At 36.3% G+C, this 14,620-nt stretch overlaps 1 protein-coding gene across 1 annotated transcript; it reads right to left on the bottom strand.

Moving 5' to 3' along the window:
- Nucleotides 1-261: 261 nt before the first annotated feature.
- On the bottom strand, nt 262-2,304 carry LOC140824291 (uncharacterized). The gene has a single exon (XM_073185891.1). The coding sequence runs from the start codon at nt 2,302-2,304 to the stop codon at nt 262-264; it is 2,043 nt and encodes a 680-aa protein (XP_073041992.1).
- Nucleotides 2,305-14,620: the final 12,316 nt, after the last annotated feature.

Consider the following 14,620-nt stretch of genomic DNA (forward strand, 5'->3'; position numbering starts at 1 on the left):
AAATTCGCATGTCCGAGTTTTCTGTGCCAAAGATCAAGTTCGGTAATTTGCACATGCTTGCATGAAGTTTCCTCACTTATTTGATAGCAATTATCGGAGGACCTTGTGCTTGTCATAATACACACATTCGATTCATCAAACACTTCACAATTATGTTCATCAAATTTAACAAGCAAATTATCATCACATAATTGACTTATGCTTATCAAGTTTGAATTCAATCCTTCAACATGGAGCACATTGTGAAGCCTTGGTAGTCCTTCAACATTCAGTGTACCCTTTCCTACAATTTTTCCTTTCTCCCCCTCCATATGTCACTCTACCACACTTTTGTTCAACATAATCGATTAGAAGTTCTTTAGAACCCGTCATGTGGCGTGAGCTTCCACTATCAAAGTACCAATGACCTGCAGTATCAGTTTTCAATGAAGTATAGACAACTTTACAGTGAGTTTTTACCTTTGGGACCCAAATTTGTCTTACTGTAGGTCGGCGGTTGGAGGTGTTGAGGGAAATGTTGGACAACATTCGGGGCAACATCCGACTCGATTTTTGATTCATGCGATCATCACTGAGTTTAAAACAGTAGGGCCTGATATGACCAGGCTTAAAGCAGTAATGACATACATAACTGCGTTTTCGTTTCTTAGCGATTGGTGCAGCAGGTTGTTTTCTTGGTGAAGACCTTTTGATTGGAGAATTGGACTGTGGTTGTGGAAATGTATCAGCCTTTTCCTTCACAAAAACAGTAGACTTGGAAGATTCACCTATTTCAAACACATTGTCTTTGAACCCTAACCCTTTCTTGTCATCTCTTCTCATCAAAAGTATGGATTCAAGCTTTGATGTGCTCGAATGAAACTTGGACAAGGTTTCAGTTGCCTTTTGAAGTTCTTCTTTGATATTTCCAAGTTCCAAATCTTTTTTGCTTAGGATTACCTCAAGTTTAGCAACCACGGTTTTTAGGTCAGTGTTCTCTTTCATAAGACTGGAGTTCAACTTGTTTCTTTTGGTCCAATCTTCAAACAACTCTTCATAAAGTTTTTGCACACTCTCAAGAGTCATCTCTTCATCATCAGCTTCTGATTCATCATTTCCATTCGAATTTACAGAAGTTGTGGATTTCAAACACACTGAATTTTTGCAGATGTTGCGGCCAGGTGTAGCAACACCTAGGGCAACACCTAAAGGATTCACTTGCAGTCTGCGATTTTCTGTCAATAGTGCAGTCAAGGAGGTTTGATTTTCTTCATTAGTGGATTTCTCTTCAGTATCGGATTCTTCATCGCTTAGTGACACATTGTAGCCCTTGTTCTTTCGCAATCGGTTAGCACATTCATTAGCATAATGTCCAAATCCCTTACATTCTTTACACTGCACAGAATCATACCTTTTTGAATTGTATTGTCCCTTACCTTCATTTCTTGGTTGAAATTGTTGCTTGACAGGGTATTTTTGTGATTTTCCAGGTGCAGAAGGGCTAAGAAATTTAGATGGTTGCGTATCCTTCTTTTTCAAGTAGTCATCGAATTTTTTTGTGATAAATGAGATAGAATCCTCGCAGAGATCAGAATCATTGACTTCTTGAGATATTTGAAGGAGTTCATTGTAAGAGTCATTTGAAGCTTGGAGTGCGATTGTCTTCCCTTTATCCTTCTTCTGCATGTCAAGATTCATCTTGAAGGTACGTATTGAACTGATAAGATCTTCCAATGCCATTTTAGAAGTGTCCGTAGCCTCATCTATTGAACAAATTTTTATGTTGAATCTTTCAGGCAGAGAACGGAGGACTTTGCTAACTAGACGCTCGTTGGAGATAGATTCTCCAACACTGAATGCCTCATTAGCAATTTCCCGTAGGCGGCGATCGTACTCGAGTATGTTCTCAGATTCTTCCATCCTCATCATCTCGAATTCGGAAGTAAGCATCCTTAATCTGGTTCGTCGCACACTCTCAGACCCTTCACAGTGACTTTGGAGAATATCCCATGCACTTTTAGCCGAAGTGCAATTTGTGATTAAACTGAACATGTTCATGTCAACCGACGTGAATATAGCATTCAAAGCCTTTGAGTTATGGTTTGAATTTTGCACTTCATCAGCAGTCCAGTCAGTCTCAGGCTTTGGCCGTTTGTCACCTTCTTGATCTATCATGACTGGTGGAGTCCATCCATTGATGACACGCTGCAATGCCTGTTCATCCAGAGATTTTATGTAGTATCTTATCTTAACCTTCCATAGGCTGTAATTAATACCATCGAGTACTGGTGGTCGAAGTCCCGCGGTTGCAAACGAGATGTCCATTAGTTTTTTTTTTTTTGTCAAACAAAACAAAAACCAGAATCAGCACTTAGTATATCAAGAGTAGGCTCTGATACCACTTGTAAGGTTTATTTCGTCCGATAGATATCAAAATTAATAGAAATATCAGTATACGATGTGAAATAATAAATTTGTGTTTTGTCAGCATTAAATGTTGTGTCAGATGTTACAACATCTCGGACAACATCTACATGCAGCGGAAAATTAACTTTTATAACAGAAATTCACTTAACATAAATAAATGGACAAGATTAAATATGACAAAAATCAATTTCCTCAACAAGTTGAGGAAACAAATGCTTTCTAAAAACAAACAACCAGAATAAAACTAAAACAAGAAAGCAAAAACGTGTTGCCAAACAGTAGATCCAAGAGAAGCAATCTTCGGCCAACTTCTTCCCAGATGTTGTCTGGAGATGTTCCCAACATTCACGGCAACACCCTGTCACAACTCTTCAAACACAACACGTCTCTTGAATAAGGTTTTCGCTGAAATTCTGAACGTGCAAAAGTGCATAAGTTATGCATTCATGAAAACCTCCAAGCAAAGAGTGAAAAACAAAACAGACGACTCCTCTTTAAAACAGCAACGTCTTTGTAGGATGTTTTTCTATGAGAACCATGACGTGCACAGTGCGTGTATATTGATTGAGAAGAGAGAGCGCTTCAATGATGTCCTTGGTCTCTTATTTATAGATGTAGACTTTATCTTCACAAGGAAACCTATTTCACAAGGAAAGTGAGAGTTTAATAAGAAATAAACTCCTTTTAAACATTGATACCATATCTCCAAGATTTTTATCATAAATATAATATCTAAAAAATCTTTAAAATAATATCTAGAAAGGTAAAATTCAATATTCCACATGATATTATATCACAATAAAATCTTAACATAATTATCTAGAAAGGAAAAACCATAATTAAATATTATACTCAAGCAAATCAACAAGGAAAAGATAATATTAGGGAAATCAATATAATATGAAAATTACATTTCCCTTCAGGTCATATCTTATAAAATTTTGGAAATCCAAACTCATATCAAATTGAATCATAATAGTGCTTTGTAGCAAAATCTTAGAACATAACATGAAACTGAAATCATAATCTTGAAACGAATAGAACATAATTTTGAAATGAATCAATATAATATTGAAACGAGGAAACATACTCGATTGAATTTTAAAACAAGTTGTAGAACGAAATGGATCTTATGTATATTCAATCTTTTAACACAATAGTCTACTTACCAAACGACAACTAGTGTACAAGACGTTATCTAAATATGTTTATATAAGCCAACTTACAAAAGATAAGTGAACAATACTTTATTCAAATATATAATATAAGCATACTTACTGATTATTGTCTCAAACACGTGAAAGTAATCAGCTGGAAATTATCGAACATGAAGGCTGCTGAATGCTCGAGAATGGGCAGCAACCTCTCGAAAATGTGCAGAATTTGGACGAAAAATCTTTGAAGGAATGCGGCTAAATGCTACACTTTTTTTTACAATGATAGTGTGTCGTAATTGTGCAGCAATGAGATGTCTTGATTGTTCATGATGTAGCCTATATTCATGAATATTGGCTCAATTTAAGGTCAGATTAATAGTTGATTGACACAATTTAAGGTCAGATTAATGACTTATTGGCATGACATTAAGCAACCGTAGATTTCAGTGAAAAATTTTTATTTTTCGATTTTTATACAAATCCTTTGGTCCAAATACAACCTAAAGAAAATGTGATTTCCTATATATTTTGTGTATAAAAACACTTTTCGATCAATCCTTAATTCAGATTAAATGTAATGATATATTATTGTTTAAATATGTATAAGTATTGTAAACTGTGTAGATTAATATTAATTATTTACCAAGCTTTAACGGATATTAATGAAAGGAAATTTAAAAAAGAAACATGTGTGCGGACAAGCAATACGCCAATTGCAAGGGGACAAAGGTGCTAGGACTCGTTCTTTTCTCCTTTTTTTTTTTAGTAAAAAATGGATTCCATCATCAAGTATTCCATTATATAAAAAACAAACGCAGAGAGAATAGATATTTAATAATTATGAGTCGGTATGTGTTGATTAAACATCATTCTAATTGACAGAAATATACAAAATAAGAAATATAATTTAAAAGAAACAGATAGCTTGCACATTTTATAACATACAAACATACATACATGTGCGTGGATATTAAAAAATGTATGAATTGCCATATACAATTTGTTTAGAATATGGATGCCGAGAGGCGAAACTAGGATTTTGGTTCAGTGTAGACGTCGACCGATAGTATTTGAAGGATGACATTTATGGAGAGTTTTTAGATCCGCCCTTTGAAGAGATGACAGCTTGAGACTTTTTTAAACAAGCAATTGGGCCAAGTGCTTAAATAATGGCTTCGGTTGCTATCAAGACTAGTGTAAGATCCAATTTTTTTTAAGGCTTCAAAATCAATTTTTTTTAAAAACAATTTGGCCAAGTATAGGCAACTGGCTGACACAAAATCTTATTTTATCTCTGCTATTGGGATGGCAATAGGTATGGTCTTCCCGGAACTTGAATAGACGCCCAACCAAACATATGCATACCCGAAGTGTCCTCTTCCAAGCTTAGGCCCACACAAACATGAACTGAGCTCTTACTGCAAGTTTTCCTGTCCATCTTCGTAGTTTTTACGAAAATGGTTAATTCAAGTTGCTATAAGAGTAAAGTATCTTTAAATCTCTAAAACAAACTAAAATTTCCCCCAACTCCCTGGAGAGAGAAAACTTTGACAAAAATACCAAAATTACCCTTATTTCCTATTTAAATTTAATTGATCCCCGCGCTTCAGAAAATGGTATCAGAGCGAAAGGTTGATTTATTTCAAACACAAATTTTATTATTACTAGTAACTAATTGTATGAGAAGGAGAATTTTGAAAAAATTATGAACCCGAATTTCGGTTCGAGAAAAATAATTTACAAGTAATATTCAAATATTTTGGAATATAAACAAGTGCATCTAACTATTGTTAGATATCAGAAACAGAAAGGGAAGCTACTGCACCCTCAGGTAAACTTATGATTCAAACAAATAAGTTTCTAGAGATAGTTCCAGATTCCTCTAAGCTCTCTTCAGATCTTAGAGAAATACAGAAGACCGTACAAAATTATGGCAATATGCTATACTTTGTACCTCAAAGTGTTGACAAAATCCTTGAAACCCAGGAAGAAATTCTTGGGATATTAAAAGATATTCAAACAAGAATTCAAAAACTAGAACAACAATCAAGTTCTAGTAAAAGAACTTCAGGAGGATGATTACCACCATCATTTGGTACCGAACCTTTGTTACATCAACAAGGAAAGACCAGAGTGGTGTCAAAACCTTTGACTGAAGAAGAAAAGATGATCAATCTAATTAAGTCGGTCTCAGAAAAGAAATTAATCTGATGACAACTTTAGAAAGGATTGGTCTGGAGAATCTACAAGAGCTTGCAGAATCTTTCGCAAATATCAAAGTAGTAGATCTAAAGATGAACACAGCAGTAGGTGAAACACCACCTGTTATAACTTGGTCATCTTCTCAGGAACCACCAAGGGAAAGTATGAGATGTCATAATATAAATATGAGAAAATCTCAAACAATTTTCCATACTGTTGGAGGATCACACCCAGCGGGAACAAGGGCAAGGAGAAATCAAATTCTTTTGGACCAAACACCCTATGGGAAAACTGTTTTGGATCCTATACATCCTTATGGGGTTATGCTTAACCTTGATGTATTAGACTTCAAAAACAGAGAAGATCTCATAGACGATTGGACATCTGCTATGAGAATTGCAGCAGGAACACTCGATCTCAATAAATAAGGATTCATTAAACTTTTGGAAATGAGTCTTATGGGATCAGTAAAAATTGCTTGGGACATGACTTCATTAGACATTAAGGAGTCAGTCCTAGCTGGTGAATCTCTTAGCGAGATCGCTGAAAAAATGGTCACCCTATTTAAAGCACACTTTATAGAAGTAAACTATTTCAATAGTCAAGATATAGAGAAGAAGAAGAAATACACTCAAGTTCTGTATAGTCTTGAATTACATGACATATGTTTGGTAGATGAATACATTATGTTATTCACTAAATATAGATGGAATTCAGGAGTCGGAGAAGATATAGCTATGCAGCTTTTCTTCGCAAAAATGCCAAGCCCTTGGAGAGAATGCTCATAAGAGAATACGTACCTGGTAATCCAGATACGTTGGCAAGAAGAGCCTCTTTCCTTAAAGGAAAGTTAAAGGAAAGTTGGCAGAATGGTGTCATATGGCAGCATTACAAAAGAATTACAAACGATTAAGGGGTATCAACAAAAGAACTCCTTTGTGTTGTAAGGAAAATGATCTTCCAACAATTATTGGAAGTAAACCACATATGCATAAAAGAAAAAGTTTTAGAACTCATCCTTATGCTCGAAGTGGAAGAAGTTCTTGGAAACCAAGAAGAGTATGGTCTAGACAGAAAGCCAAATCTTACAAATCTGGACAAAGAAGCGGACCATCAAGAAGTAGGATATCATCCCAAGCATCGAGTTCATCTCGAAGCACAGGAAGAACACCTACAAAGAAAACTTTCAGAAGAGCTCATACTCGGGCTAATGAAAGTTTCAAGGACTGTAATTGCCGGACATGTGGAGCAAGAGGTCATATCTCGACCAACTGTCCAGAAAATGAAAAAAGAGGTATTAAACGCTTTGATCCTACCCCAGATATTGAAGAAGCAGTTTATTACCAAGATCTTATTCAAGTATACCGGTTTGAGGATATTGCCTCAGATGAAAGTATATATGAAGAAGAAGAAGAAGTCTTAAGTCAGGAAGAATCTGATGGAACAGAATCGGAATCTGACTGAAGACGAGGTGTTTCGACATGAAACACATGAAGATCTGTCTGGATTTTTCAGCCAGACTACAATATCTCATAACATGGTTCAAAGAATAATGAGGGAAAATCCGATTCTACAGAGATATCAAGGTTTCTCTGCAGGACAAGTAGAAAAATTCTTAGGAAGTCTTGGCCTAAGAAATAGAAAACATCATCTAATCTATAAAATTTCTAGAATGGAAATGACAATCCAATGGAACTTACATGAAATAGAATGGAGATGCAGTTAATTCCTTCCGAATAAATTAAGGAGGAATTACAAAAACTCAAGATAGAAGTAGCAAGGACCATGTCCTGGATTCATATCGGAGCAATCCAGATTATGATAAAGGCTACTTTCAAAGAAGAGATAGATTCTCCTATTGATATTGTATAGACGATAAAAGAATGGGGAATCTACAAGATTCAGTACTGGGAACAATCTCAGGAAACCTCTGTGCAGGGAAGATTGTAGGAGTAATCTATCCAAAGATAGCCTACAGCCTGGCAGATCGAGATTTCAGTCGAGCTTTGACTTTACATCAGAACTTCAAGGAAAAAAGGCTGATGAAGGAAGGTACTAGGCCATATTCTATTACCTATCAGATTTCATATGCTCTATCTAATACAAATCATTCTGAATTGTTTATTAAAAATGAGTTTATTGAAATCCGTGAGATATTCGGAAAATTTGCTCAGGCAATTTATCCAGAAAGAGTCGAGTTTCCTTTAATACAGGAAACAGATATTCAGATCCAAGACGAACCGATTCTACAAAGGAATCAAAGTCTTAGATTGGAATCAAGAAGACTATCTTTTCAATGAGATATAATTACAAGTTATATATGGGGAAAAAAGCCTGTCATAGAAACCCAACAGGAGTTAAAAAGTTTCTCTACAATGGGAAAGCTTAGATGCCCAGAAGAGTGGAAGGAAGTAGAAATAGTATTTGATATTACGAAGGAAAAGAATCAATTTCCTTGTAATATCATATACTATTTGGAACAACCTACGATAGGAACATACCAAGGTCTGATTAATATCGGAGAATTGGAAGTTCATATCCAAGGAATTCCAGGGAAAGAATCAGATCGACTGATTCTTGGACTAGAGTTTCTCGAGGAACACAAACCTTGGAAACGTCTAGATTATGGAATGGAGTTTATGGCAGAGGATAAAATGTGGAAAATCCAATGACCACAAGTCCGTTTTCCATATACATTCCAGTAGGAATGTTATATGAACAATATAAGGCATAATACTTTGTTGCTTATATTGATTCAGGGGCTGGAATATGCACAGCAAAACGAGGAGTTTTTTCAAATAATTTAGAAGAAGAATTACCCAAGATTGCTGGGAGAGATTTTTCCAGAAGAATCTTAATCCTATATAAAGGGATTAAGATGACTGAAATCATGATTGGCGGTACTGGACAAATACCTTGGTATAAGGTAAAGACACCACCAATTTATTTTCATGATACAGGAGCTGACATATAGTTAGGAAATAATTTCCTACAAATATTTAAGTTATATACTCAAGAAAATGAGACTAGACGATTAGTGTTCACAACACCATGTGCTCACAAAATCATAGTCCAGAGACTACGAGAGGCATTTTGCAGAAAATTGACAATCCAGTTTCGCAGCAAGCGTGGTGATTCAGGAAAACTTCTGAACCCAAAAATGAAGGATTCAAGACGGTTTGGAGAAACAATGCTCCAGTTGAGAGCAGATAAAGAACTCCAACCAGAAGATATAGAATACCTTAAGATAACTCTACATACAAATGAAGTAGAGTTTGAAGCTAATGTATCATTGAAAGATGTCAAGAAAAGGATCAGAGAAAATTATAATGAAGATCCCTTGGCATGGTGGGACATAAATCAATTCAAGGCTTGCCTTAAGATTAAGAAAGGCAAAGAAGTATGAATTTGTTCGTTGTAAACCCATCCCAATGAACATCATTGATCAAAGGGATATGCAGATTATAATAAAGGAAGATTTGGACCTTGGTTTAATTAAAACAGCTATGTCACCATATAGCAGTCCAGGTTTTCTGGTAAGAAATCATTGTGAGATAAAAGGAGGAAAACCCAGATTGGTTATTAATTATCAAGAAATTAATAAAATTCTGGAGTTTGATGGGTATTTTATACCGAGTTGGGAACACTTGATTAGTTGTATACGCAACGCCAAGATTTTCTATAAATTCGATTGTAAGTCTGGATTTTACCAAATTCGGATGCATGAAGAAATCAAGAAATTCACAGCTATTTCCACACCTCAAGGACATTATATTTGGAAAGTATTACCAATGAGATTGGCTAATTCACCCCAGATATTTCAAGAAAAATGGATAATATATTTAAATATTATTTTAAGTTTATGTTTGTTTACATTGACAAAGTTTTAATAGCATCTAAAGATATGAATGAACATGTTAAGTATTTGGAGATTTTTTCTAATGTTTGCAAGAAAGAAAGACTGGTTTTATCTGAAAAGAAAGCAGTCATTGCTACAAGGTAGATTGAATTCTTCGGGATTGAAATCGATGGATCAGGAATTATTCTGCAAGAACACATAGTGGAAAAAGTGCAGAATTTTCCAGAAAGTCTCAAAGACAAAAAGCAACTTCAAAGTTTCATAGGAGTTGTTAATTTTGCTGGGATGTTTATCAAAAACCTAGCAAAATACAGGAAGATGTTTAGTCCATTATTAAAAAAGATGCAAGATTTATATGGACAAAAGAGCACACAGAAGGACTTATCCATTTAAAGAAGGTTTGTAAAAATCTTCCAAAAATGGCTATTCCTCAAGACGAAGATGATCTGGTATTGTATACCGATGCCAGTGATCATTGGTGGGCAGCAGTTCTTACTAAGCTCACACCAGATGAAGAACAACCATGTAGATATTGTAGTGGGTTATTCTCAAATGCAGAAGCCATCATATGTCATATCAACGAGAAAGAATTTTATACAGTAAAAAAGGCTTTTGAAAAATGGTCATTATTCTTACTTGGAAAGAAATTCACTTTGAAAGTTGATAATACACAGGTGAAAGCTTTCTTAAGGAATAGAATTGAATCTAAACCTGAGAAAGCCAGATTATTAAGATGGCAAGCACTATGTCAGAATTATATTTTTGATATTGTGATAATAAAATCTCATGAAAATATTCTTGCAGATTTTTTAACAAGAGATGGACAACATTGACATTGATGCTATTATCAAGATGCAGAGGCATTTGAAGGAACGCTTTGAAATGCTTCAAACCGAGTTCAACAAGTTGGCCGTTAACGCAGAAGTTGCGGGAAGGCTACAACAAGCTGATAAGAGAATTGTCTCTGATTGAATTACAGGTTGTTTACAGGCATACACTCAGTTATGGTCTGTATTGCAAAGGCCTATCCTCCAAGGCATTGAGAAGCCATTGGTTTCCCAAATAGAGAGTTTTCGAGTACAGGACTCTATACCTGTAGCGGGAGATTCGAATACCCTTGCACAAGTGTTAAGTCAAGATCATCACCAGATGAGTCAGCTGAAACAAAAATTGAGACTCCTGATCCTTATCTTGAGTCTTCAAGTCAACCCTTCACCTCGGGGATTGAAGAGGGAGAGATCAACATTAGGCCTCGTATTGACAAAGGCAAATCTAAAGTTGGTACTAATGAAGCAACAATTTATCCATTCCAGGTTTATCAGCAGAATTGGGAGAAATTGAAAACAAGAATTGGAATTAACCCAGCTACTAACAGGGTTGATGTTTCAGGAAAATATCTCAAGGTATGGATGAAACCAAATTCATATCCAAAGGAGGTTAAAGCATGGTATGAATTCGGGGCTCTTGCCTCAGTTTATACTACATCACAAGCTTTCCGGAAATTTCAGGACTACCAAAATGGATCCAGGAAGCTGTTCATGAAACTTGGGCGAATAATTATTATTTGTCCAGAGGAGATGTTTTGGAGCTATATTTTTTTTAGTGCAGCATCAGAACCAGCAGGGAAAGGTTCTCACGAAGCCTTTCATTTCATCAAGTAAAGGAGGCCAGATACAAATGTTCAAAAATTTATCAAGGACCCTCCAACAGAAGAAACACCCCTCGTTGCTTCAATTTCTGAAGATGATATGTCTACACGAAGAGCATGGGGTTTATGAGTCTGTCTCACTGAGATGGACAAAGTCAATTTCCCGTTCAAATTTTATAATCATTCAGTGAACGGTTCGTTCCTGTTAAACACCATGACAGGAAAAACCATAAGTTTTGCAGAAGATTTATTCGAGAAAAAGAGAAATCTTTTGTGGAATAACAAGATGCCGGCCAGTAAAGAGACTCACCGAAAATTCTGTAACATGGCACATATAGGAAGATGGTCAGAAAACATCTGCCTTGAATGCCAAAACCAGAAGAAACCTGAATTCGGTAAAGGATTCAAACCGAAATCTGATCGGAAATACTTTACCGACACAAGCACAAGTGGGGATGGACCACAATCACGTTTTCATCGAGGACAACGAAAGTCACAGATTCCTGGACAAAGTTAAAAGGAACATGTGAGCATCCAACCGAGAAAAGAAGGATCGCCATGTGAAAAATCATGTTAGTGGAATACAAGGACCACCAATAATAGGTGGAAAATAACAAAGGACATTGTTAGGTGAGAGGTGGGGTCCACGTCTTAAATAAAATAATAACAAAAATGAATCCCACATCGAATGTTTACAATATTTGTAGGAATGAATGAGTTATAAATAGAACTCAATTCCTTCAGTTATTGTATCCCAAAATCAAAAGCTTTTCAGCTTTGATAAAAAGAGAGTGCATAGAAAAAAAGAGTGTATTTTTTTCTTGAGTGCGGAAATTCTCTTTTGTGAGTTAGAGAAAATATTTTCTCGGTATACTCGGGGTTGGGATCGTGAGATATTGAGTGTATTGGTGTATACACTTGTTGTAATATTTCTTCCGTTTATAAAAGTTGTAGTGCTCCGTGGATGTAGCATATATTGGGTGAACCACGTAAATCTTTGTGTTGTTGTTGGTTGTTTTATTCCGCAATTTTTGGGTACTATTATCATCGTGATCGGCATCGCTTTCGGGGTAATTACCCAACAACTGGTATCAGAGCCTTGTTGTGAAAATTATTAACAATTCTGAGTATGCTCTGTGGTTGCAGCTTTGTCTGATCTTCCACATCAGAAAATATTTTTTAGATTTTTTGCTAAGGCTAGAGAAGTGATGGCCGGAGATGATGGATCGGGACCGGGAATCAACAAGTTCGACGGAACAGATTTTTCGTTCTGGCGGTTACAGATTAGAGATTATCTGTATAGCAAGAAGTTGCATCAACCTCTATCAGGAAAGAAGCCGGAAAAGATGGAAGATGATGACTGGAAGCTTCTTGACCGACAAGTGTTAGGTGTAATACGATTGACCCTAACGAAGAACGTGGCACATAACGTGGCGGAGGCAAAAACAACGGAGGAGATGATGTCCATTTTGTCGGATATGTACGAAAAGCCATCGGCAAATAATAAAGTACATCTCATGAAGAAGTTATTTAACTTGAAGATGAGAGAAGATGTATTGGTGGCTAAAAACATCAATGAATTCAACACGATTGTTTCACAGCTAACATCGGTTGAAATTAAATTTGATGATGAGATTCGTGCACTTATTCTTTTGGCATCTTTACCAAATGTTTGGGAACCAATGCGGGCAGCGGTTAGCAACTCTGTTGGAAAAAGAAAGCTACAATTCAATGATGTCAGAGATCAAATTCTTGCCGAGGAAGTTCGCAAGATGGATTCTGGTGAAGGAACATCATTGAGATCTGCTCTAAATCTCGAGAACAGAGGAAGAGACAGGAGTGGCGAAAAGAGTTTTAACCAATGGCATGGTGGGTCCAAGTCAATAAATGGAAAAGACAAAAGCAACTTTGAAAAGAATGTGAAGTGCTGGAGCTGTGGTGAGACTGGTCACTTGAAAAGGAATTGCAAATCAACAAGGAACAACGCTAATGTTGTTACTGAAGAGGTACATATGCTCTATTACTATCGATGGAAAGCCCGGTTGATTCTTGGGTTATGGACTCGGGAGCTTCGTTTCATACCACTGGTAATAGTGATGAATTCGATAATTACATTGCGGGAGATTACGGAAACGTTTTCCTGGCTGATGGAAAACCTTTGGAAATAATTGGTATGGGTGATATCCGGATGAAGATGACAAATGGATCTGTCTGGAAAATCAACAAAGTAAGACATGTACGAAAGTTGACACACAATCTGATTTCAGTGGGACAGCTTGACGACGAAGGTCATAAGGTGACCTTTGGTGATGGTTCTTGGAAAGTGAAAAGAGGAGCCATGATTGTTGCTCGAGGAAAGAAAACTGGAACACTTTATATGACTTCCAGTTTGAGAAATAAATTAGCGGCTGTGGATGCTGAAGCTAATTCAAATCTATGGCATAGTAGGCTTGGGGATACGAGTGATAAGGGAATGAAGATGCTTGTTTCAAACGGAAAGCTACCGGGATTAAAGATCGTTGAACACAAGCTGTGTGAAACTGTATTTTTTGGAAAGCAGAAAAAGGTGAGCTTTTCAAAAGAGGTCAGAGAATCGATATCGGCGGATTTGGAGCTGGTACATACTGATGTATGTGGACCATCTCCTGTGACATCCCTTGGAGATCACTCAAGATATTATGGCACTATTGTTGACGATTCGAGCAGGAAATTTTGGGTTTATTTTAAGAAAAATAAATCGGATGTTTTGAGACCTTTAAACAGTGGGAGTTTGCCATGGAAGATGTGATGGATTCACTGTCATCCAATCACATGTGGGAGTTGTCAGAACTTCCTGAAGGTAAAAAGGTTTTACATAGCAAGTGGGAGTACCGGTTAGAACATGACGGTAGCAAGCGGTACAAAGAAATACTTTTTGTAAAAGGTGAAAAGAAAGTCATTGGTTACACTTATATTTTCTCTCTGGTCGTAAAGTTAACTACTATCAGGACTGTACTTGGATTGATGGTAAAAGAAGATTTACATCTGGAACAGTTAGATGTAAAGACGACGGTTCTTCATGGTGAGCTAGATGAAGAAATGAATCAATCACAGGGATTTGAAGTACGGGGGAAAGAGAAAATGGTGTGCAAACTTCAGAAGAGCTTGTATGGTCTCAAACAAGCTCCAAGATAGTGGTACAAGAAGTTTGATGGTGTAATGAATAATGATGGTTTTCTGAGTTATCAGGCTGATCACTGTTGTTATGTGAAGCTTGATGGTTATTATATCATATTACTGATATATGTAGATGATATGTTGATAGCAGTAGCTTGTCTGGAGGAGATTGATAAACTCGAGAAAGAGTTA

The sequence above is a fragment of the Primulina eburnea genome, chromosome 2 (assembly GCF_022965805.1).
Source record: "Primulina eburnea isolate SZY01 chromosome 2, ASM2296580v1, whole genome shotgun sequence".
Lineage (NCBI taxonomy): Eukaryota > Viridiplantae > Streptophyta > Magnoliopsida > Lamiales > Gesneriaceae > Primulina > Primulina eburnea.